Below are 26,610 nucleotides of genomic sequence, written 5' to 3'. Positions count from 1 at the left end.
AGCCGACTGCGGTTGTACAGAAAAGGTTCGTAGCTGTTGAGGATATCATGGAATCAGTGTAATAATACCCTCTCCCTTTCCAAATACAGGAGGCACACATTCATCCTTATCCTTCCAAAAAGTCTTGGGACATATGTAGAATGTTGAAAGAGGACCCCATAATGACCCTCTTCTTATTACTGGACCTTTGGCAAAATTGAATATGTCCCCAAATAATTTGGAAAAACTTGTTTTGTCCCATGAGAATTAGATTTAAATTAGTTTGAAAGTGAATATTTTTTTCTGCTGTTATTTCACTTATATAACATACTCTCTCCTCTGTTTCTTTAGCTTACCTTATCACAAAGAAGAGTTTGTTTTGTACAACTGAGGAAGGTTTCACTGTACTTTAAAAAACAAAACAACCCCCCCCCAAAAGATTTTATTTCTCTTAAAAATACCAATAACAACAACATTGAATTTATGGATTAATCTTTTTTGGAAATTAGCAAATTTATGATATGCTGGGAAATGGACCTCAACATTATTCATAAACAGGTTATTTAGTTAAATTAAACTATATGCTACTATGCAAATCTTCAAAAAAAGTAAGATTTCAGATACAAAGATAGATTTTGTTGAAATCATTTAATAATTGAACCAAAAATGGGATGCTGTTGCTTGGCCTTTTGGCTAAAATCCAGTATAATAAGGTGCTCCAGAGACATCTGCATGGAGCACATCACAGGACACCGTCAGTACTAGGACGAGTAAACAAGACTGCTTCCCTGACGAACTAAGAGACATGTACCTGTTCCCTACACCAATATTGACTTAGACTCAGAATACATTCTGTGGGTTTCATACCCAAGATCACTTATTCACTGACACTTTAAAAATTCCCACAACCCAATCTGGGTCTGTGCTGGTTATGTGCTATGTATGTATCTTGTGAACCTTGTAACTGCTGCTTGTAATCTCTCATAACTCAAGCCTGACCCCAGATGTACAGTACCTTCCTTCCTAACTTGTGTAAACTTGATTTTAAACATTAGCTTTAATAAATGTTTAATATCTGTGTTCTCTACCTAGAGATGATATCTTGCATTTTCCATCTCTGGTGGGGAATTAACTGTGAGATCATGTTTTGACTTGTCTTGTCCTCCTTTCTGCATTTTCCAGTATGTTTGAAATGGGAGAAAAATCTTGCCTCCAAGAGGAGAGATTTATCTGTGCAGAGAAACAAGCTGTGATGTGTTGTATTCTGCTTTTAGTGATGCCTCTTTTGTAGCCTGTTTTGTAGCTTTTTACAGTAATATAACTAGCCTGTATTTTGTGTAATTTAATTTAAAAATGGTTAAATTTTATAAACCTTGTTTTTAGTTACACTGTAATTACAATGTAACTACACTGTGGTTATGCTTTTTGAACTCTGTAATTATCACTGTTTATCATAACTAGTAAATTTTTGAATTATTTATTATTGCCAATTTAGTTGCAAACTTGAAATGATAATAATTTTGATGTTATCCATTTTTATACCTTTAACTAGAATATAACCTTATCACCAGAAAGTTAACTACATGGGTCATTAACAGCAGATTGTACTAGTTTGTGTAGAATTATAGGAAATGCCTTTCTTGGACACTGATATTTCAGATCCTTGAAATTCATTACTAGCCACACTATTGTAATAAAATCCAAAAGGGTTACAGGTAATGCTATAGGTAAGGTTTCTGATAACAATACAAAAGTCTGAAATGATTGAACAAAATATTCTGCAAACTGAACTTCCTCCCAGACCCAAGTCATATTCCTTTGCATCTCACTTCATCTGTATATCTATACTCTTCATCCTATTCTTCCAGCTACTTTATCAATTTTATTTTACAAAAGCCCAGAGTGTTGAGCTTCATTGGAATAGCCTTCGTATACTTTTTACTAGATCGGGCCTGGAGGGGCTAAGAAGGGGGAACAGAAGGACAAATCACGAGTAGTTTGGTTTTAATATTTTTAAGACAATAGTTTAAAAATGTACAATATCTAAACTTCGTTTTCCTCGATCCTTTCAGCACAAGCCCACCTTACTGCTGTGTGGACCTTTACTCTTTGCGAACAGGAGAGATGGTCAAATCCATACAGTTCAAAACTCCTATTTATGATCTGCATTGCAACAAAAGGTAGAAACTTTCCTTCACTCTCTTTGTATGGTAGCAGGGTTTTTTTGTTTTTGCAGCATAGAAAACTTTAGTAACAATCAAAGTTTACATTTTATCCATTGACTGGCTTTAGGATTTTAAAATATCATGCAGGCGTCTCAGTTCTGCCAAAAGTAGAGCTTGGGTTTTTCACTTTTCAAGGAATATTTTGACTTAAAATAGGACAATACTTCTGCAGTGATGACCATTTGAAAACACTTTACAGATATGAACTGATTAAGCGTCATGATATCTTAGTATGTAGGAATGTGAAGGAATCCTTTTTACGGATTGGGAATCTGGGGCACAGTGCTGTTAAATCAATTAACATTCTTAAGTCAGTATTTGAGCTGGCAGAACCTTGTGTCTTGATAGAGTATATATAAAGACCTCATATGCATTCTGATTTGTATAAATAATAATTCTACTCATTTATGCTAGAAGGTGGGAACTAGATAAAGCAGTGTATTTTTTTCTGGAATAACAACACTTTGAATACCTAAATCCTGAAAGAGGATCGCTTAGAAGTATCTAAGCACCAGCTCTGAAATACTGCGGTTCTCCGGAACCACAGGTTCAGATCCTGTCAGGCTAACTCAGCCCTTCACATTTCTGAGGTGGATAAAACTGAATATCCTACACTGTGTTTTCAGTCAAAAGAGATACAAAGTCCAAGGTCTGTCTGTATCTGCATGAAAATAGAAATGATCCTTTGGCACTTCTAATAAGAGAGGTCACTTTGATGGCTTTGACCAAAATTCTCTTTTCCCCATCCCCACTAGTGGACTGCCTGCATGGATGGCTACTTCTCTCTACCTCATGTTATTAGTTATTTATTAACAACACTTTTTTACAGCAAACTTCATCCTTATATCTGAAGGTACTTTATAGAGGAGGGAACAGTGTCATTCCCATGTTACAGATGGAGAAACTTAGGCCTAGAGAAATTGCTGCATTTCATTGGTGCTATAGGTATAGTTTGTGATGTACTTTGGGATCCTTCAAGATGGAAGGTGCTATAGAAATGTAAAATATAATTTATTAAGAAATGCTCTAATTGAAAATATTTTGTATGGTGCTGATTTTAGCAGCATCATTTTAAACAGATTGACGAATGGGGTGTGGTGCAAAGTGAGAATTGAGAAAGTTAGAGATAAACAGGTGGCAACAGTCAAATCTATTTTGAATATTGTGTAAAGAAATAAATGGCAGGTTTGAATAAGTGTCAGTTTTAAAGACAGAGAGAATAGAAAACTACATTGGGAAGAGGGAGATGATGATGACGTTAAAGGAATAAAAGGGTGAGGCGTCTAAAAACCGCTACAAATTTTGTTAAAACAGGCACTTCTCTACTGTGGCACCATAGAGAATATCAATGTCTAAATTAATCAGAGATGAATAGTTGAAGGAAACATTAGAATACAGAACAGTTGAACAAACAAGTAATTTTCATAACACAATAAAGTAATATAATTTGATGCTATAGTAGAATTAAAGGACTAAATAGTATGTTAGTGTTAACTATCCACAATGAAATTCCGTATCAGTGGGACAGTATCAAATAACGGAATTGAATTGAAGAAGTTAAACTAAGAATAGAAAAGAAAATTTTCACAAAATAGGTCACTGTTCCTTTAACAGTCTGTCAGAAAGAGTTCAGTATGTATCTGTGCAACTGTCTCTTTAAAAATTTAAAGTTCCCTTGTGGACAGTGTGATGATAGTAAATCTTTCCAGTCTAGTCTGTCTTTCTTTTTTTTTTTTCTTTTTTAGCAGAAGAAAAGTCCAATTGTAAAAACAGTCAAAAGGCAAAACATCATTCAAAGTCTCCCAACTAAAAAAACTCTCTCCAGGTGCTAATGTTTTTTTTCCCCTAAGTGGTGAAAATGGAATAGCTACTTTAAAGTTGTGGGGCTGTATCAAGGGTAGTTGTTTTTCTGGAACATATCAGATTCTATTATCATCCAAGAAAAGTTCACTATTTCAGATTGAAAATGCATGAAAAATGGCCATTTGAAGTCCTAATGGGGCATTAGCTATACTGTAGAATAATGCAGTGCAAAATTGAAGTTTTTAAAATAAAATTTGAATAGCAGAAGAATAGAAAAGCATTCAGTATTTATATTTGTATTCCAAAACCATCCATAATCTGTTAGTCACTGTCCATAAAGGAAAACACAGTCTCTGCCTCTAAGAGCAGAAGACAGGAAATATGAGACAGATCGGGGAGAATGTTGTGATCAAAACAAATACAAATTTTATAGACATTATACTTTAAAAAAACCAACCTTATACTTGACTTCTTTTCAGTCTGTCCATTATTAATTGGCTAATTTCTTAGAGACCTCCTGGAAGAAGTTACATAAAACCGATACACTTCCTTTTTGTTCTCCTTTCCTGTGATTTAAACAGTTGGAATTCATTTTGTTAAACTAAAAATAGTTGACAGTAAAAGCAGTTAGGTTTGGGATAAAAATTAGTATTCATTTCAGACAAGACAAGTTGTAAATTATTGAGAAAAAAAGAGGCTTTTATAACAGAAACACTCATGGACCCCTGAACTATAATTTTCCTTCATGACATTGCCTGTGTAGATTCCTGCTGTAAGACTGCATGTCCTGCCATTTGGCAACAGAACTCATTTCAAAGCACATGCTTTCCTGTTCCAGCATTGTAAATGTAGGGATGTGAACCCCCCCCCAGAAAACTGTCCCAGAGTTCTTCATTTTCTGTCATCCAAAGCGGATGCAGAGCCCATTCTTTCTCTTGCTTCTGGGTTTGTATTAGAATAGCTAGATTTCCTACCCTGCTATAGTAGTTCTAGAGCCTTATGCATGGAGAAAGGATCCTAACCATCTGGGGCCAGGAGTTTCTTCTGAGTCTTTGCTGAAGAAGTCTGATGAGTCTAATCCTAGCCAGGGAAGTCCTCAAGTCCATCAGGACAAAAGTTCTTAGGATCTTTTGCCTATGAATAGAGCAGCTAGATATTCTTCTCAAAAGGAGCCCCCCAAACTCTTAAAAGAAGTCTCTATGATCTCAGAAGAAGAGGCAGGATAGGGGCAAACAGGCACACCATAATCTGTGCTAATTCTCTGGAGCTAATAGGGATTGATATGAAAGTGGTTTTGATTATGTCCCAACACAGACAGCCACCTTGGATCATAGGAATCCAAAAATGATAGAACCTAGCTAGATCCAAGCTACTGAGATCCTTTGTTGGCTCATATGACTTTGAGGTTGGTCCTAAGGCACTTGGCTTGGCAGATCCAATTTTGTGGGTGGGTGGCTGTCTACATACATTCCCCCTCCCCCCAAATATATGGCCCTTTGTTTTAAAGGCTAAAAAATGTAGGACAGTATTTCTGTGTATTGGTATTTGCACTGTAAAGAACTGAAATTGCCAAAGGTAACTGAACAATAGCTGTCCCGTTGAATTTTTTTTCATTGTCCTTGCATTCAGGATGCTGATAATCAATCACTGGAAGCGATTTATTACATAAAGCCTATTTCTCTAATCTTTAATTCCATGGTGCTGTGCGTTCATAAGGGGGAAAAAAACACTGTTGGTATCTACTAACAGTAATATTTACTATTAGTAGTTTGACAGATTTGCAATGAAATAAACAATGTGATTATTTCCATGGTAAAAGACTTCCTTTTAGATTAGTCTGTGTGCTGATTGTTGATTTGATTATGATTTGAGACACTAAGGACAATGCCGGATTCTTGCAATTCCATTTTTTTCTTTTCTAATGGATCTTTTATTACAGGGGGTATATCATAGATGCTGCACTGCTCTGCATGGTATTTGTATACTTCCTGAAGGGCAGGTTATGTGATGGGGGTGAGACTCTCTTTAGCAACTGCCAGTTACTGGAGAACTGGCAGTTTGTTGCTCAAGAATTTAAATTGATGGTCTTGAAACAATTACGTTTTAAATATTGAATCTTAAACCAAGAGAATTAATATTTCAAGTACACATGTTTTCATTTTTGTGTTTTTAGGATACTTGTTGTTGTCTTGCAAGAGAAAATTGCTGCCTTCGACAGCTGTACATTCACAAAAAAATTCTTCGTTACAAGTATGTATGATATTGGATTCAGTTTCTCTGCTCTGGTGAATAGTTGTAGTCCCATAAAACAGACTTGGAGTTGTCAACAGAATCAAACTGCAAGTCAAAAAACCACATTGCAATGAATGTTGATCCCTAAAGGTCTATTTTTCTCCCCCTAAAATGCTAAGTATTTGCACCTCTCAGTGACTTTGTTTAGAATTGCAGGTGCTCCATCACCTCCAAGAATCAAGTCTCATTATTTCTGTGTATTTGTGTTGTTTTGCATATTTATCATCATACCTAAATTCTCATTTGTAGTGAAAAGCACTTTTATTAATGATACTTCTATTATTAGTTTGTTATATGCTGCTCTGATTACTCTTAGTGCTCTTTGTTTTCAGCTGTAGATTTTATGTTTAATCTACATTGGATTGAGTGTGATAATTCCAGTGGTCTGTCCATTTTTTTGGCTGTTCATTGTCTGTAGTCCTAGATCTGTTTTTCCATTATTATTAATATTTTCATTGTGGTAGCACCTAAAGGTTAATGAGATCAGGACCACATTGTGCTAGGAAAGGGCATATCTGCACACAGCTGTTGCTACCTACTGAATTAGTAACTTAGGCCATGTCTACATCTAAAATTTTGCAGCGCTGGTTGTTACAGCTGTATTAGTACAGCTGTATAGGGCCAGCGCTGCAGAGTGGCCACACTTACAGCAACCAGCGCTGCAAGTGGTGTTAGATGTGGCCACACTGCAGCGCTGTTGGGCGGCTTCAAGGGGGGTTCGGGGAACGCGAGAGCAAACCGGGAAAGGAGACCAGCTTCGCCGCGGTTTGCTCTCGCGTTCCCCGAACCACCCTGCAAACCGCAGGGAAGGAGACCTGCTTGCTCGGGGGTTCGGGGAACGAGAGAGCAAACCGGGAAAGGAGACCAGCTTCGCCGCGGTTTGCTCTCGCGTTCCCCGAACCACCCTGCAAACCGCAGGGAAGGAGACCTGCTTGCTCGGGGTTCGGGGAACGCGAGAGCAAGCCGGGGAAGGAGACCAGCTTGATTACCAGAGGCTTCCTCAGGTATGCTGGGATACCTGCTTATTCCACGGAGGTCAAGAAAAGCGCTGGTAAGTGTCTATACTTGATTACCAGCGCTGGATCACCAGCGCTGGATCCTCTACACCCGAGACAAAACGGGAGTACGGCCAGCGCTGCAAACAGGGAGTTGCAGCGCTGGTGGTGCCCTGCAGATGTGTACACCTCCTAAGTTGCAGCGCTGTAACTCCCTCACCAGCGCTGCAACTTTCTGATGTAGACAAGCCCTTAGACTGTTAGCTCAAGCTTGGAGAAGTTGTTTGCTACTGACATTTGTTTCCTGATATTACTGGTGCCTTTTATGCCATTTTTAAGTATAGTCCTTGATGGCTGATAAGGTACACCCCAGACACCGGGATGCTTCTGGAGAGAGATCTTCTGACACTGATATCTGTACTAGAGTAATTCATAGTGCAGTTGGAAAGACAGGATATTTCTCCTGATGTGGTTCCTGATTTGTCTGTGGAGGTTGCTAAAAATGGTACATGGTACACTTGGACCGAAGACTGAGCATATCATGTATGTAACATTAAACCGCGTTTAGTCCCAGAAGTGAAATGTAATCTCTCCAAACTGTTGATGAAGAGTGCTTGTGTTTGTTCACTAGGATGGCCTCTTCAAATAATTGTTTACTGATGTTTCCAGCATCTGATTGGAGCATAATTACACTACTGATGATGTTCTGTGTTTAAAAGGAAAACCTTAAAGTACTCTTGGAATTTAGATGGAAAAAAGGCTTCCTTTTAAGTACTCATATAACAAAAAATATCTCACTTCCCTTTATTAAAATATATCCAGAGATGAAACTGTTCCTTATTACTTTGAGGAAAAGTACCATTATACAGTAATATTAAAGTTGCCAATAGGTGTCAGTTTCTCCCTACACGATGGACATAACAGGTTCCTAGCATTCACTCAATAGAACTTCATGGACACATTCTTTGAATTAAAGCTTTTGTTGTTGTTCCTTTTTATACCTTATACAATCAAGGTACAAATTTAGCTTTATTTTGCACAGGGTTCAAAAATTAAAACTTTCAACTAGGTATTTTGGTAATTTCCTCTTTTTTTTTTTTAAAAAATCTAGTTCTGATTATTCTCAAGAGAAAACAGGAGATGATGATGAAAATTTGTTTCCAAAAGTTAATTGACTGGTTGTATGAAACTACAGAAAAGTACTCCACGGTATTCAGCACAGGAATATCTCTATTCCTGATGTCAAAAAATAATGCAGATGACAACAAAGACTGTTATGTAATATTAAACCAAAACACTGATTTATTGAAAAGTGCCTGAGAAAGTAATGTTTTGTTTGTAGAAAGAAAAAACAAAACAGCCAACCCCCCCAAAATCCCTATTTAGTATCTTCATTTTGATTTTTGATATTGTTGTATGTGTAGGATGACTAGATGTCCCAATTTTATATGGACAGTCACAATTTTTGGGCCTTTCTCTTATATATGCTCCTACTACCCACAGCTCCCTGTCCTGATTGTTCACATTTGCTGTCTGGTCACCCTATGTATGTGCCTACAGTATATACACACCTAATTACACACTTACATTATGGTTCCTTTATATTAAACTTGAATTTTTAAAACCATGACTATATTTTTAATAAAAGGTAAGCTGGGATGGGGATTTTGGTTATCCATTTAAAACCTACTGAATAAATAAGGTATTATACCTTGCTGCTCTGCTCAAAACCAGAAATGTGATTATCTAGATTATTTAATGTAGCTTGTAGCTGTGTCGGTCCTAGGATGTTAGCGAGACAAAGTGGGTGAGGTAATATCTTTTGTTGGACCAACTTCTGCTTGTCTCTCTCACCAACCGAAGTTGGTCCAATAAAAGATATTACCTCACCCAAATTGTCTCTAATAACTGAATTACTCACTCATTAAGAATATGTGTGGTAGCAATTTGTCATATTTCAGCTTAAATTATGCTACAAACTATAAATTATTTGGAAATGGCAAATGTTCCTAAGCCATTGGATGCCCTCAACATTGCTTTAATTTTCACTGCATTTTCAATACTGGAGTAGTCAGTCATGAAGAGTCGAAATAAAAATACAGCTTTTGTGAATGTTTACTGAGCTACTGGAAATAAAAATTTTTTGAAACCTCAGTACAAAAAGGGTTTTTCTCCAAATGGTAATTAATTTATAATACTCCATACATTTTAGCTTTTAATGTGAGATTCATAACATTTTTCACATTCTCTGTTCTAGCTGAATGGACCTTTTTGGTGCTGTGCTATTTCTTTATATACTGCAAGTTGCACTCAGAACTCTAAAATGGGACTTAGAAGCCCTTTTCTCTTAATAGTGAATATGCTTATTACAGCAGATATAGTGCCTTGCCATGTTTTAAGGCCACAGACAGTTTTAGTTATAATCTTCAGTTTTCACATACACTCAAGTCCCAAAATATTTTTGGGGCTGACACTTTTGGCAGTTAGGTTCTAACTCCCTTTGAAATTCAGTTGACATTAGGTGTCATTTTTGTCTCTAAAAACCTACTCCTTGGTCTGTACCCAGAACTTTGTTTTTTAGAAAGTTTGATCAAAATCTTTTTAGCCATTTTTGAGTTTAGGAAAGGGAAGTGAAATGTTTTCCCCTTCAGAAAATATCTAAACCACACTGTTAAATAAAAGGCAACAAAAAACATGGCTAAAATTTTGGAACTTGCTATGGAGAAAGTCCACAGTGAGGTCTAGAACCTTGGTTGGTTTTAGGGGGGAAATAAACATGTATTATTGGAAAATCACTAATGGGAATGCCCAATGGGTGTTTAAGAACATAATGAAGCCCTGCCTCCTTTTGAACATGACTGGACATTGTCCAGTCCTTTAATCAATGAAGGCTGAGTTAAGGATAATCTACTGCTAGGATAATTTGGATGAGCGAGATGCACATTGAAAAGCACACAGCATAATCATTTACCAAAAAGACAAGTATTTACCCCAAACAAGAAAAAAGTTTGCTTTAACATCAGGGACAGAAGTAAGTCATTGTTGTGGGGGGAGAAAAATGTATGTCTAATCATTTTAGAGTTTTCCTGCAGTTTCACCGTATACTATAATATTTTATACAGTCTACATTTTGATTTTAAAATAACACGTTTCTGACCTCAATTCTGAGCAGTGCCTTTTTGTGTCACTGGCCTCCCCACCCCACTGATACACCTCTACACTGGGGGCTGGTGGAACGAGGGCAGTGTAGGGCTGCCTAGAGAATCGCCCTTTACTAGGCAAACTCCTAGAAAAGGGATCCAGCTGTGTTCAGGCTCCTTTATGCTGAAGGAGAGGGGGTATTAAGGGGCTAGAACTCAGACCCGAATTAGAACTGTTCTCTGTCCATCTGAAGATGCTGCTGTCGTAATGTAAACCAATAAAAATTGCCTCCAGTTCAACAACAGCAGCTGCTGATGTGGGAAATCACCCATTTAAATGCTAAGCAGAAGCAGAATGCATCATCCTTTTTTTAATTGATTTTTTAAAAACATACAATTAAGATCATAGTGCCAGGAATTTAGAAGTTAAGGTTGTACAAGCTATGTTAATGCAGCTGTGTTGCATATATGTGGTATGCCTGTTTTTGTGGTTGAAAATATAGCTTACTATATTGTTGTAATAAATGTTGCATAGAATATTCAGGATCTGCAACACGGTCATGTTCATGCGGCTGTTGGAACATTAGCTTCTGCATTTCCTGACTTTTTTGTGAGGCTAACTGTGCCACTTTAACATTGTATTAGTATAGGATTTAGTTAGATGAAAATGTAATGATTGAATTGAGTGAAAGAGAAACAACCAATTTTACTTTAGGCTTTCATAATAAATACTGATTTTACAGGTGCCCCCATCTCTGTGTGTCAGTTTAAGCCCGGTGTTTGAACTCGCACGGAAAATATATTGTGGATAATCATGGGAAAATCACTTGAACTTCCATATCCAGTATATACAATAATCTACACTGTGAGAGGTATTCTGCTTCTACATCTGTTAGCTAAGTAAAGGCACACTCTCAATTTGCAAAGAATTCATGTCTGTAACTTCCCTATGGCATTCCACTCTCTACTGTGCCTACATTTGCAGGCAAGTCAGCTTTATCAAGGGAAGGCCTGCATCATGAAGGGAAAAAAAAAGAACGAATCCAAGGATGGCTGAATGTTTACTGTTTTTGAAATATTTCCTTGTAGCCCAGCTCACTGAACTCATCTGGCACTTGCATTGAAAATTTGTTCCTTTTGCTAGGTGTGAATGCTGAGGTGCAGATTTTAGATCATTGGACTTGGACTCTGGTACAAATCAGTTTTGCTTCAGAGCCTTTCTCTTTGAATATTGCATGTGACTGCATGATCAAAAACTGGCATTCAGAATAATGTGCAAGCTTTTTTTGGTCTTTCTAATGAGTAAATGTGAAATAACTGTACTTCATTGATTTGTATGCCATCAATGCTCCTGCAACTGCCTCTCCAAAAATGCTTACTTGGTTTAACATTGATGTTTACAAACGTGGCTTTATGGATGCTTTACTCTCTATAAAGAACCTTCTCCCTCCCCCCGAAAAGAGATGAATATAACATCATACATGTGGCATCATCTTTGCGTCCAGTAACTGGTGCCTGCTCAGTCTCTCTTGGCCTTCCACTCCTCATATTGATATATTCACAATCCATTATTCTCCAGAGATGAAGACAGTTATTGCAGCCATTATCTGGCACCACATTTCTATTGATGCTGTCCAGCTAGCCCCTTAAGAGGTAATTTTCCAAAGAGTTCAGCCAGTGTACTTCATAGCCCATAAAAGCCAGGCAGATTTTTGTGTAACCGTGGGGCTAAAATTGTACAATATATACCTTTCTGTCCCGCTAATAGAATAAACATGGAGAGTCAGCAATTGATATTCTAACCTGTGAATTTGTGGGTTGTGTTTTTTGTTGTAAGTATTCATATTCAAGAAACGATGTATTGGTTTCAGCCTGCCAGAGGCCAGGTCACCTAGGCTTCTTTTGTGAATTTGGTAGAATTCCTCTTCACTGATGAGCAAATGGGGAGCAGCCTCTTTGCTAAAAAACAGGAATGTTAGATGTCTCCTGAAAGAATTAAACATTTAAAGGAGTTAAAACAAGTACGTTTTGTAAGACTGACTCTTGTGCATTTCTTGCATTCCTTTCACTTCTGAATCAAAATTGGCAGACATTGCTACTTCTGATTGTCTGATCTCGTGGAATAGTATCATGTATGGCACGAATCCAGATTGCAACAAACCACCTTATACTTTCCTTCTTCAGGATGCTCTACTCTTACTCTGTTTTCTTTGAACATCTAGAAATGCCTCCACCATATCACCTGTTGACACATTGCTTAAGCATTGGTATGTAGACTCAACAAACAGTTTAAACCTGAGCATTATTAAAAATCGTTCTGTTGGTTGGCTACCTTTACTTATGGCAGCAGGAAAACTTTGGTCTAGGTTAAGAGATCTGAGTTTCAAGTGAGCAGAAAGTTCTAGGCTCAGAATTTATTTCTTGGGCATTAAAGAGCATATACTTTTCTTGTGACAAGTCCACAGGATATTAGTAGTTGTTCTGCTATTTTCACATCTATAAACAAGTATGCAAGATAGCTTTGTCTCAACGGTGTCTGCATTACATGAGAAATGCTAAAAAGCAATAGGGTGATTAAAGCTGGAGGATGGTTTACAAGGGATCTTAAGCTGCATCTGGGAATCTGAGCTATCCTACCACCAGGATGATTATTCCACTTTTTTTTAGAAGGCCTGTAGGACGTTCTGCAAGAATTACAGAGATTAATCTTCCATCAGTGTTAGTCCATTTATAAGATAGCACAGTGAAGCATAGATACAGTTGGGGAAAAAACTTGCATAAAGGCAAAAGGACAGTTTGTAAATCCAGATTTATCAGTTAAACTGACTGTTCTTGGCAAATTTAAAAGTAATGTTAAAAGACCAGGTGCTGTTATACTGCTGTCCCAGACATTGGAATACAAAATATGAACCCTAAAAACAATAGCATCTTACAGTGGCATGCTCATGAACTGCAACCAACAAAATTAAATTATACATCCCCTCAAATTGCCTGGAAAAAAAAAGGGCGTAACCAAGCTTTAAATCTGGTATAGTGTCCTGAAGGCTGCCAAGTTTGTGCTCTCGTGAAGTAGTGTTTATAGCAGATGTGAAAAGCCTGGGACCTCTATGGTGAAAACTCTTTTGACACTTGTCCTGAAGAACTCGACTCCAAGGACCAACAGCAAAATAATCTTAAGAGCTGTGATGGAATTCAAGGGAAAAGGAGAGCTCTCTGTGAGTTGGGTAGTTCAAAATTACTACAATTCTGATCCTCCAGTGAGCTTGGCATTGGTGGACTCTGCACCCCTGCAGGTTCAGGGGTCTGTCCACATAAAGGTCATTGTAGTATTGGCAAAAACAACAAGGAGTCCTTGTGGCACCTTCGAGACTAAAAAATTTATTTGGGCATAAGTTTTTGTGGGCTAAAACCCACTTCTAGTCTCTAAAGTGCCACAAGGACTCCTTGTTGTTTTTGCTGATACAGACTAACACGGCTACCACTCTGAAATTGTAATATTGGTGTATGTGTGAGAATAACACACTGGCTGAGAATGGGAAAGAAGAGGGCATATCTAGCAGTGATGGATGTACTCCTTCATCTTCTTTCTGGACTTATATGTTGATAGGGATAGTTAGAAAGCCATAGATGTTGAGCATGGTTTCACAGTGAGGGGTGTCCTGCCTGCTTGCTCTCTTGCTTGACTGTATGGGTGATATTTAAACAGAAGGAAGTGTAAGAACAATAGATGATCTCAGTAAAGTATGTGACAGTATGAAAGTAATAACATTTATGTAGGGCCTTTCATCTAAAAGGATCCCAAAGGAATTTCTAAACAATATTGCTTTATAAAAAATATAAACAAATAGATTTGGTTTGCCTGATGATGCTAAAAAAAACCTCTAAACAAACAAGAAATATTAGATAAAACAACTTATTTGATTTGTTTTCATTTGAATAAACAATACTCCTGCAACAACAGTATCATTATCTATTATTTACTTTCTCTCCTCTTTCTATGCTCTCTGTTTACCTCAGTCTATTGTAATTTAGTCTTTTATCTGGCTAGTTTAGGTTGCACAGTTCTTTAAGAAAGGAATCTTGTAATTTTATATGAGTGTGAAGTGCTACATATGCTGTAGGACGCTAGAAAAATTAATACATTGATATAAATAATATAGACTATATAAAGATGCTTAAATAACTGAAATGCAGCCACTTCTAGAGTGGATTATTGTAGCTAGCTATTTAATAGTGTGCTGCAATGCTACTTAACAGCTTTTGGTATTGCAAAAGGAGCATACCTTGTATAATTGCTACAAGACAAATATTTTCAGGTAATAGAATTGTTCGTTTTGGAATTTGGCCAGGAAATCTGGTTTAAAAGCCCTGTTCTTGAGAAAGTGCCTAGACATCTTTAATGCCCTCAAGAAACCAGAATACCTATATTCAGAAACCTATATTCCTGGTAGAAGAGTGCTCTCTAGCAAAACAGATACAAAGGGATGTACGCCACTTCCTAAATCTCAAGCAAATTTTCTGCCTCATGTAAATTATCCTCGGAGATCTCCTGTGCACGTACTGACCAGTCTTGACCCTGGTTATCTTATCAGCTCTGACTTGATCTTAACCCAATGTCATATGGCAGTGTCACGTCCAAACAAATGCAGTTCAATTCACAGTTTGGGATTAGAGACTGACTGATGCTGTATAGAGAACCTTTTTAGTAGTACTAGTCATACTCCTGTGTTGTATAAAGACTAAGACAAAGGGGTAGCCTGAAATAAAATTGTTCAGTGCCAGTATGAAATCCTCACTCTTAGGAGGATATAAAGCATGGAACATCCATTAAAAGGAGAAAGAATGTCTGTTATAATCATTATTTGAGGAGAATCCTTGCTATTAATAACAAAGGGGAAGGGAGGAAGAGGGATGGGGGAAATCAGAGAGAACCTGGGAAAGGAAGGCAGTAAACATTGAGTAAGAGGAGATTTTTATAGTATGGTCACATAAAAAGGATTGGCGAGGGCAACTAACTGAAGAGGCTTTCACTGGAAACCAGAAACCAGGGCTAGATGATGGAGACAAAAGACAAAGACTGATAGATGTCATTACCAGACGTTTTTAGAGACTATAAAATGGATGTAGATATGGAGTCCCTAGAGTATACTATAAAAGACAGAACATACCCAGAGTGTCTTGAGATAACCCTGTGGGCTCAGTTTGAAGGAAAACTATGATGTTGACGTGGACAATTCCGTTCTTTTTCTCTTAAAGTTTTATTCTGTTGCACATAAATCTGAAACAGTTTTAACAGCATATCCACTTACATTGCATGTAGAAAGGAGAGAGAAGGGCACATACTCTTTCTCTGTACATGGAGCCATAATTAATTGTCAAAGTGCCATTTGTTTCTTATAAAAAGTGCTAACTAAAAATAAGTGGTTGTAGCCATTAGAAATGTCCGATCTTCTAAAGACAATTAAACTTGTGTTCTAATTTTTGTTTAAATCCAAAGGCTGCTGTGATAGAGCTCTATTCAGCACTCTTGGCTCAGTGATTTTGGTAAGAGTTTGGTATGAGTAGGAAGTTGCTGAAGAGGAAACAAAATAAGGTATTACAGGTTTAATTACAATAAGCCCTTGACTGTGAGGAAAAATTGGCATTGGAATATTGCCCCGCCAAATACGTATAAGAATTTTTCAATGCAGTGCTGTTCCTCTTGTTACCAAGATGTGCATGCTCAAAAGGAGCTAGGCTCCTAACGCTTGTTGATTTCAAGAGGTAAGGTGGGTGAGGTAATATCTTTTATTGGACCAACTTGTGTTGGTGAGAGAGACACTCCTTCTCCCTCTATTCCCTTTTCCTACTACCTATTATGGAAGAGTCCTGGACCTTAACAGAAAATTATCTCTGCTGTAGAATTAAGAAAGTGTGAATGGCCATTCTGGGTCAGACTAAGGGTCCATCTAGCCTAGTTGCCTGTCTTCTGACAGTGGCTGGCGCTAGGTGCATCAGAGGGAATAAACAAAACAACAATTATCGAATGATCCATCAGCTGTTGTCCAGTCCCAGTGTCTGGCAATCAAAGGGTTAGGGACATCCGGAGCATGCGGTTGTGTCCCTGATCACCTTCGCTAATAGCCATTTATGGACCTACCCTCCAAGAACTTATCTAATTCTTTATCGAACCCAGTTATACTTTTATCCTTCACAGCATCCCTGGCAATGAGTTCTACAGGTTGACTGTGTGTTATGTGAAGAAGTACTTCTTTATGTTTGTTTTAAACCCGCTGCGTATTGATTTAATTGGGTAACCCTCTGGTTCTTGTATTGTGTGAAAGGGTAAATAACACTTCTCTATTCACTTTTTCCACAGCATTTATGATTTTAGAATAATAGAAATTTAGGACTGGAGGGGACCTCAATAGATCATCTGGTCCAATCTCTTGCACTTCTTATAGACCACATTTTATAGACCTCTATCATATCCGCCCTTAGCCATCTTTTCTTCTAAGCTGTAACACCCCAGTCTCTTTAATCTCTCCTGGTATGGAAGCTGTTCCACACCGCTAGTCATTTTTGTCGCTCTTTGTATTTTTACCGATTCTAATCTCTCTCTCTTCAGATGGGGAACTAGAACTGCACACAGTATTCAAGATGTGGAGTGTGCCATGATGATATTTTCTGTCTTTTTATCTATTCCTTTCCAAATGGTACCTGCCATGCAGTTAGCTTTAACTGCTGCTGCACATTTTATAGGATGATTCAAGCTTTAAGAATAAGTTTGGAAAGCCCGATTGGTTTAATTCCTGTTATATTCTATGTGACTTACTTCAGAATGGCCCTGTTTCCCCACTCACTGGTTGTTTAAAAGCTGAATGGGTGAAGAGGTGGATTTTGCTCTTTCTCCTCTGACCACCCTCCCTCTATTCATGCTACGGTTACTGAAACTAGAAAAGGAGCTTTTAAAATACATTTAAGTAAAGGGGAAATTTCTTTCTGGGAATGGAGGAGCTTAGCTTTCTTCAGGAGCAGAAAACAGCAGGGCACTGGAGTGGGAGTTTGTGGGTTGCCATCATGAGAAGAAGAGGTGACCACAGGTATTGTGCGTATATGAATATGAGACTCTGAATGCTAGTAGTCCTATAAGAGTTCAAGGTTTTGCATAGCACAGGGCTGTTGAGAAATAATACAACTCATATCCCTTTCCTTCTCATCACTCAATGTGCAGGGATTTCATAATTGCTTAGAGGCTTACAGAACTGTGTTGGTTTAATCAGCATTCTTGTACTATGGCTGAGATCATTCCATTTCCAGTAAAATCAACTGTACAAATTCAGTGTAACACTAAGAAGACTAAAACCAGCTTTGAACTAAATGATTACAAACTGTGTGCTTATTTTGAATGTATATTTTAAAATAAGGCAGGTCAGTAATAAAAAAACAGCTTTGCATGTGTATAGCCCTTTTTGCTGAAGACCTTTCTGAGCATTAATGAATTTGGCCTTTTTTACCATTGTGAGATAGGTTAGTATTATTCCCATTTTGCTGATGGGAAGAATGAGGCACAGAGATATTAGGTGATTTGCCCAAGTTAGTATAGGAAATCTGCAGCACAGCTGAGAATAGAGCCCTACTTCTAAAATGAGAGTTTTAAAATCTCAGTTCCAGTCTTTTACCTTAACTGCAAACTGCAAACTCATTTATTTTCTGTGTGTATTAATTTAAACAGAGAGAGTAATTGTGTATTTTATAAATATTTAAATTAGCCTCTACTATATGCTCACCTTTGATATTGGGGAGAGAGGAGGGATGGTTACACTCTCCAGTAAAGCCTCTTATCAAACGTAGTGTTGCTAAGTACTTATATGATTTGCCGTACTATTGGAAGGGCTTTCCCTTAGTGATCGTCTCTTGGATGACCTCTCGATACCTTCATTGAGACTTGGAAACTTTGGTCTTCTTGACAGTTCGCACTGCTTTCTCATTATGTTCATTTTCATTGTAAACATGAAAGAACTGCTGTTGTTATTGCTTAGAATGGATTTTTCTTTGGTTGTTTTGAAGTTTAGTAGAAGTAGAAGTTAATCTTTAAGAGAGTCATGCTCATAATGATTGGATAGCAAAGCCTGACAGGTCACGCTGTTTGTCTTTACATTTGCCGAGTAGATGATGTTCTGCTGACTCCAGCTGTAAGTGTTTTTTTGGATAGCAGAAAAACAGTTTTTGCTTTTCTTCCCATAAAATATAACCCTTTGTTTATTCTTATGGGGCAGGAAGATTCCAAAACACAGAGTCACAAAGAAAAGTGAAGAGAATTGCTTTCTTTTTTTTTACACTCTTTTTTTCTTAATTGAGAGAAGAGAGTTTAGTACTGAGTTGAATTGCTGACTTCAGCGGAGGTCATTATTGGAACTAATTTGCAAGTAGGTTTGTATTAAGTTGAGCAAATCTATAGTGTACTGCCTGTGACATAATGATGCAGTTAATAAAAACACCTGCTACTAGAGATACTCTTAATTTTCTGTATAAACTCATTTCAACCGAAGGAATGAAGCTTTTTATGTTTCCTTGCTGTCTTCAGTTCATTCAAATGATCAGTGACAGCTTTTTTTTCCCCCCAAAAGAGAACTTGTCTTTAAATTGCTTACTTTTTGCCAGGTTTATGCGTTTTTCTCTATCCGTTAAAGTTTCATTATCAGATTACAATCAGTTTGTTCTTTGGTATCTACCCCAGAGTAGTTGTGGGGCTTGGGAAGCACAGGTGTCTGATTACAAAACAAAGATGTCTGAGACAAATTTTAACACTTTACATCTTTTTGTGGATATCTGATGTACGGAGGGTGGGGGTGGGGGAGGAGTTCAAAGGACCTCCATGTTTTTACTGAACCAGATAGCAGTTGTGCAAGCTGAAGCTGAGGTCAGCATTAAGTCCTTACTGGTTTACAGCAATAATGTCATCGGAAGAACACATTTGTATTTACAACCTTAAGAAGGATTTTTGCTTTCTTTCCTTAAGAGGCTCTGGCTGCCCACATTGGATGCACTTTCAGAGTGCAATAACAATTGTGGCATCTTACTCCCTGCTTTCATTTTCCTTCCTGAGATCAAGAAGGTGAAAAGGCATCTTACAAAATGCTCGCTTGGTTTTGCTTTCCTGGCTTGAGATGGGTTTAGTGGGATGAATTGCTGCTATTTCTGTTACCGTGGCTTCATGACCTTTGAAATGGCTTAATACGATTTTTTTTAATTTTATAGTACTCCCACCTCTACTCCGAAAAATAGATATTGGGCGTGATTTAACACATGCAGCATCACGAGTATAATATCCACTTGGACATGTTTCCAGAAAGAAGTATCTTCAAATACATATTTGAGTCTCTCATAAATACATACATATGTATGTATGTAAGAGAGATTTTAAAATCTAGTGTTTTGTATATAATAATGATATATTAAAATAAGTTTAATTGCTGTTTGCTAATAAATTGTATTAAATCTCTTTCAACACTGCACAGTGTAGAAAATAATGCCATAGGAAAACGTGTTGCCTTTGTCCTCACTAAAAATGCTGTCCAAGTGGCTGTTCAGGAATCAAATGATAAAGATCTACAGCTAGTATGAGAGAGAATGGTGTACTAGGATCATTCTTATCTGTAGTCCCCGTCAACCTTAGATGAGGAATAGATTTTCTTGTTCTTATTGTAGTTAACTGATCAGTATACAAGAATTTGACCCATGAAATAGATGGGTCAAATAGAAGTGTGGTTATATTTAGCTTTCTCTTTGTATGTCACTTCTCCACTGTACTGTATCACACTGTGTTCTGCAAGTCCTTCCATTCCCTTTTGTTGCTAAAGGTGTGTACTGTTCTAAAATGCTGGTTAACTGATCCCAGGCTACCCTTTATGATTTGGATTAATCAAAACTCCAGTAAATGACAGAGGCATAGCTAAACATTTTAAATGCATTGTTTTGTTTACCTTTTATCTTGGTCAACCAATAAGCGAGAAATACTCTAAATTGATATAGTGTGAAAGATCTTCAGGAAGATAATTGAGGAGAATATGGATGGTTAATCCTTTGATAGGATCCAGGCTTTATATGATATGATATTTCTTGATAAAATTATTTGTAGTTTTCATATTTTGTACACCTCCCCCCAAGATAGTTAACATGAATAATTTTCCCTTAGCCAGCCATGCCAACATTTAGATGCTATATTAGATAGTATCGGCCTCAATCCAGCAAATAGGGCTATTCACATGGTTAAAGGTACTTTACTGATTCAGGACCTTATTGCACTAGCCTTTCACATTTGGTGACTCAGAATCAGATCACGCATCAGCCCCAATTCTGCAAATACTTGCAGTTGAATTACTTATATCTGTGTGAAATCCCATTGATGTTAGTAGCACAATGCTTTGGTGCTAGGAACTGCACAGGCATAGATGTTTGCAGGATTGGAGCCCTAAATAGTATGCAAAAATGTTACATATTATTTATGGTGTTGTAGTACCTACAGGTCCCAGCTGGGATATGATTGGACTTCATAGTATTATGAGTTCCCTGCCCCGAAGACCTTACAATCTAAAATGACCCAAAAAGACCCAGGGAAGGAGAACAGGACACAGTATACCGCAAACTGGTCAGATTGCAATTGTAAGAACTCAGCCTTTAGTTCCAGATTTTTTCCCCTTTATGCTTTTTATTTAGGTTTTACTCTTTCTTCTGTCAAATTGTTCTAAAACCTGTCTTTATAATATTTTTTATTTTAATCCCACTTTTGTTTATAACTAACACTAGAATTTTCTATATTTTTGTTAACTTTTGGCTCTTTCTGTTAGTTACATTTAGCATCCCATCTAGTTTAAGTTAATTTTAAACATTGGCAACTTTAAAAAATATATATATTTAACCCTCGCCTTTTCAAATATTCAAGGGTATCTTTAACTTTAGCTGCTTTTCAATACTGTTATTTTCTGTGCTGTGTTGTTTTTAACTTTGAATCCTAGCCTTATGCATATTTATATTAAAATTTTAAGACTTTGTGTATTTGCAAGTGCACCTATTTTCCTTGATAACAGAGACTGTGAATAACAGGTAGGACCAAATGTGGTCTAAGTATATTTGATCCTGCCTCAGTGCAGGGTCTGGACTAGATGACCTCTCGCGTCCCTCTGAGCCCTATATAGCTTTGATGCTATGAGCGATGGAAAGTTTTAGTATGAAGCTAACTGGAGTTCTGATGCCGAACTTGAGTCAATGAAGGTGATAAGGAACGAACAGTTTGGCAGGAAGGAAGCACAGTTTTGTAAACACACCACAAAACAAGCACGCAGTTTGTCGTGATAGGCAGTCTGCTTAAAAAATACTCAGTACTGGGATAGAAGAGATGTTGCAAGCCAAAACTAAAATGTGTTAATAAACCTAGGCAAGGGAAGCTTGCATACTACCTCTTTTATGCTGTTCATGATTCTGGTCAATGCTGTTAAAGCTCGCTCTTTCATGAATACTTACATATGGGATTAATTTAATACATTGTGAGTAGTCCCAATGACTTAATGGAACTACTTGCAGGGTGAAATTGCAAGTTGATATCAATGGGAGTTCTGCCACTGATTTTAATGGGGTGAAGATTTCACTCAGAGTGGGTAAAGTTAAGTACCCACATAAGTCTTTGTGAGAGATGACCTGTAAACACAAATATTTCTATTAAAAACAAACAAAACCCACCCACAGACACCTAAAATGATTTTGACCTCATTGTAGTTATTGATCACCAGCAGGCATTCAGTTAAATGAACTTAATCGTGGTGTAAATATATAAAATTCCTTGGTTCACAGAACCAAATAATTCTATATATTTACACCATGATGTGGAGAAATCCACTTTTCAAAGTACTAAAAACCCCAATAACTTAAATGTAAAGTTAATATCCCATGCAGTTTTGAGTGATGGATTTGAGTGATGGATTTCTATTCTCCATTCTCAGCCTTCCAAAATGACATTTTTAAAAAGTAAGAGACTCAAACATAAGGAAAAATTTGCATTTACAATTAATTAACTAACTGTTAATAACATGGCTCATCTTGCCACAATCTTATCTTCAGCTACAAAAATGTAAGCATTTGCTGAGTGATATTAGCAATTGAAGGCTCTTTGTTTAGACTTTTTGTTTTCTTGGCAATAAGTAAAATTCTTTGTAAGAAGTCATTAAGATATTTCTCAGTGCTGCCTTTTGAAAATTTTCAGGCTGCTATCCTTGTCCGGGGCCAAACATGAATCCCATTGCTCTTGGGAGTCGTTGGCTTGCTTATGCAGAAAACAAGGTAAGGAATGGCTTAAATCTTAAATATTTTCTGTAATAGAGAAGCCAGAATGATTTTATCTAAACCACAGGAACAGACTTGTTAAAAAATAAAAATAAAAAAAGGTTACAATCTTTAAAAGGACGTTGACAAATGATGGTAGGCCAAAAGTTAGACCTACCAGCTGTGTTTTGTATGCAGTTACATCATCCCTCTGCTCTACGTACTGTACCTTGTTCAACTATGTGAGCTTACAGGGCCTGGATATACAAGACTAGTACTGGCAGAAAAAGGAGAGTTTCAATGTATGGTTGCATCATATAGCTTGATTGGCAATTAACACCTTAAAAATCATGTTCAGCTCTTTAAACAATAACTCTCAACACCCCTGTGAGACAGATGTATGCCTATTTAACCATTAGGGGAAACTGAGTCACAAAGTGGTCCAAGGATTTGCCTAAGACCACACAGCGAGTGAGTGGGTAGACTGGGGATTAGAACTCAAAAATTTCTGGCTGCCTGCCTCTGGGCTCAATCCATTAGACCACAGCTGTCTTTGAGAACATAAAATATTGAATTAGTTGTGATTATTTTCAGAGTCAAAGAGAGAAAAATTAGATGCCAAGGAAAGTAATTAGCACTCTTTTTACCCAGTGTAGTCCTAAAAGTTCACTGCAAATTTAAAACAAGATGTGTTTGAAAACTTCACTTTCAGTTACCAGAGTGTGGTTTGTATTTTAAAATGGAAGCACTTACCTTTTTCATGTTCACCCTTGGTTACATTCCTGTGACAGGAATAGCTGCTTATAAGAACTGAGCCAAGGACTATCAGAGAGGCAGCTTTTATTAATTTGCCTGCTGTTATACCTCTGTCCAAATTTAGGTCTGCCTCTTGATGAAACACCACACCCATCGGTCAGCTACAGTGTTGTTCAATTTACAGACTGATCTGTAAGTTTTGCAAATGCTTCAGCAGCAAATTTAAACAAATTATGAAAACAAATAGGTCAAAAGGCAACTTCAGCCACTGATGTTTCCCTCAAATACATTGACTATTTCCCTTTTTCAGTTTAATTTTTACTTTTTTACCCATTTTAATAGAATTACAAAGAGGCATTTTCAGGAGAAGATATAGTTTAGGATGATTTTTATCCCTTTCTCCTCTTTCTTTCAACAAAAATGATAGAAGGGAGCAACTGGGAAGTCAACATTTTCTATGCAGCAGCAATTAATATCAGTGACTCATTTCCCATTTTATTTAACTGGCAGTCTTCATTAATTGTTTGATAGGGGGTAAAGGTATCCTGTTTTGGTATATTAATAATAAAAGAAAAGCAGTCTAGAAGCAATGCAATTGCAGACATATTAAATCTCTACAAAGCCCAAAGAATTTAAAATGTACATGTAGCAATTTTTTTTCTTTTGTCATTTTTCTCCTTGCTGGAGACTGTATAATAATAATAAAAAAAAAGAATGGAGTAGAGGGGAAAGCCACATCCAAATTCATAGGATGTCAAATATTTAAAGTTACATAGACATCGCTAAAGCCGTTGATTATGTTTATTTAAATTTATTTGCGGTAATGCTGCCAGACCCAAAATCCCACCATTTCAAAGTTTATGAATTCTTAGGAACTACTCATCTTGTAATTGAAAACCAAAGCTGAGCATGCAACAGTCTGGGTGGCACCCAGAAGATTATAAAAAGGGGTTAAGTGTCTCAGCAGGGCTTTTTGCTATTTGTATGAAAAAACACGCCACTGTACATGATAAATAAGAGCTATGCTAATGGGTTACGGGGTTGTATAGTTTAATAATAGTGATTTGCTGGCTGTCTTTCTCCTCGCAGCTGATCCGGTGCCATCAGTCCCGTGGTGGAGCCTGTGGAGACAACATTCAGTCTTACACTGCCACAGTCATTAGTGCTGCCAAAGTGAGTACATCCGCAACTGCTGGAAGAAGTTTTCGTGTGCAATGATGATCAGATTCCCTTGCTGAACTGTATTGAGATTTCCCCCCACCCCCTTCTAATTCACAAAATAGAAAAGAACTCAGAAAGGTGCTGGAATTGCTTTAATAATATTAAAACCAACTATAGGGGCCAGATCCTGCACATTTCTGAGCAGCCATTGCTCCACGCCTCTCAGTAGGCACTCAGTGCCGTTCAGGATTGGACCTTTTATATTTCACACCTTTAGTCACGTTACCAGCTCTTGCTCATGTGAGCATTCTCAGTTAAATCTACTCAAGCAGGACTGATCTCTTAGCATGTTGATACTCGGTTTATAAACACAGCAGTGCCTGGTGCTTTGCGGATATATTTGCTTAAATCTTTTTACTGTATTTCAAGGGTGATAAAATTGTACTTGAGGGATAGAAGAGCTAATTAATTATAAACTTACTTTACTAGAGCTGGCTGAATTTATTTCGGCAAATAGTTTATTCGCTGGTATGATTTGGCAAATAGTTTTGGCTGGAAAAAAATAGGGGAAGAAATTCTAAAAACATAGAAATGTTTCATTTCAACATTTTCAAAATTAAAATTAGTAGAAAACCCCAAGCCCCACTCCTCCCCCTGAAAACTAAACATTTCAAGTTAAAGGAAACGTTTTGTTAGACCTGAAATGATTTTTTTTGTTTTTGTTTTTCACTGGCAATAAAAACCTAAAAAACTGTTGTTTCAGGTTGATGCAAACCAAATTATTTTTCAGATTTTTTGAGTTCAGTCACCGAACCAAAAAATCAGTTATTCACCCAGCTCCAGTTATTATAACCTTCAAAAAAGCCTCTGAGTGTTAATAATAATGTTTACATTTAGATACCAGTGCCTATGGTTTGCTTAGTTGGAACAGCGTGCCTCTGTGTGTTTGGAAGCTTCTGAGTTTTCATGGAAAAATCTTAGGCAAGCCAAAAGAGCATGCATTTTTTTCCTGGAGATTTTACCTCTCACATTTGGAGAAGTCAGTTCTTTTTCACACACAAAAAAGTGAGTTTCAGTGTTGGCTGGCGAAGTTCATGCTGATTACAAGCTTTTCTCATAACCACAAGCCTTGTGATTTGTGAAATACACAACAAAACAGTTTTAATCATAGGGATTACAAAGAGAATCTAAATGACAGCATGGAATAGAAAGCACAACTGCACTGAACAAAACAACAGTTTAAAGAACCCACAAAGAGAAGCAAAGGTCATGCTGTTTCATATAAAAGCAAATAAAAGAATGAATGTATTCCATCAAGATGGCTTTAGAACTCAACTGTGTTGTGGTTGGAGGAGGAGGAGAAAAATCACAGGTTTTTACATTGCTGAGGGGAAATTTGGATCTTCCTCCTCCTGAAGATACTATTTTAAATCTATAATATCTGCTTTGAGTACCTTCACACTCAGTGGAAAAAGTTGAAAAAAATACTTTCTGTCTCATCAGCATTAGCATTTTTTTTTAAAAAAGGGCAAATGGGCTTAGCTAACTAGTTCAGTAGCATTTGCTATAACTGTGCTCAAATAGGCTGGATTCTTGTTTACATGAGGGTCACTTTATACTACCAAAGCAGCATAAAGTGGCCTTCATGTAAGCAAGAGTCTGGCCCGATATGCCATTGGAAAGAGCAGGCCACAATGTTGTTTAAACTCTGTACAACTGAGTAGCGCACATTGTATAGTCCCTGCAGATCAAAGGCTAATTTTTTGTTTTGTGTTGTTACAAGGACTGAAAAATCCAGCCAGAGAGTGTCTGTCAGAAAGTACGAAAGGGTCCCTAGACAAGACCATAGATTAATAGTTTTTAAGGCCAGTAGGGACCGTTATGATGATCTAGTCTGACCTCCTGCATCATACAGGGTGGAGAATTTCACCCAGTACATACGAGCCAAATACATACAAACTT

At 37.3% G+C, this 26,610-nt stretch overlaps 1 protein-coding gene across 8 annotated transcripts in view; it reads left to right on the top strand.

The window, feature by feature from the left end:
* Positions 1 to 26,610, top strand: part of BCAS3 (BCAS3 microtubule associated cell migration factor) — a 488,600-nt gene that overhangs the window by 79,720 nt on the left and 382,270 nt on the right. For all 8 annotated transcript variants that reach the window (XM_030537160.1, XM_030537161.1, XM_030537162.1 and 5 more), the window contains exons 8-11: positions 2,052 to 2,159; positions 6,181 to 6,257; positions 22,673 to 22,749; positions 24,577 to 24,660. In XM_030537160.1, coding sequence (XP_030393020.1) covers positions 2,052 to 2,159; positions 6,181 to 6,257; positions 22,673 to 22,749; positions 24,577 to 24,660 — 346 coding nt within the window. The remainder of the gene's footprint in view (positions 1 to 2,051; positions 2,160 to 6,180; positions 6,258 to 22,672; positions 22,750 to 24,576; positions 24,661 to 26,610) is intronic.

Source organism: Gopherus evgoodei, chromosome 17, assembly GCF_007399415.2.
Source record: "Gopherus evgoodei ecotype Sinaloan lineage chromosome 17, rGopEvg1_v1.p, whole genome shotgun sequence".
NCBI lineage: Eukaryota > Metazoa > Chordata > Testudines > Testudinidae > Gopherus > Gopherus evgoodei.
The sequence above is the reverse complement of the archived record's forward strand: the minus strand, read 5'-3'. Positions and strand labels throughout refer to the sequence as shown.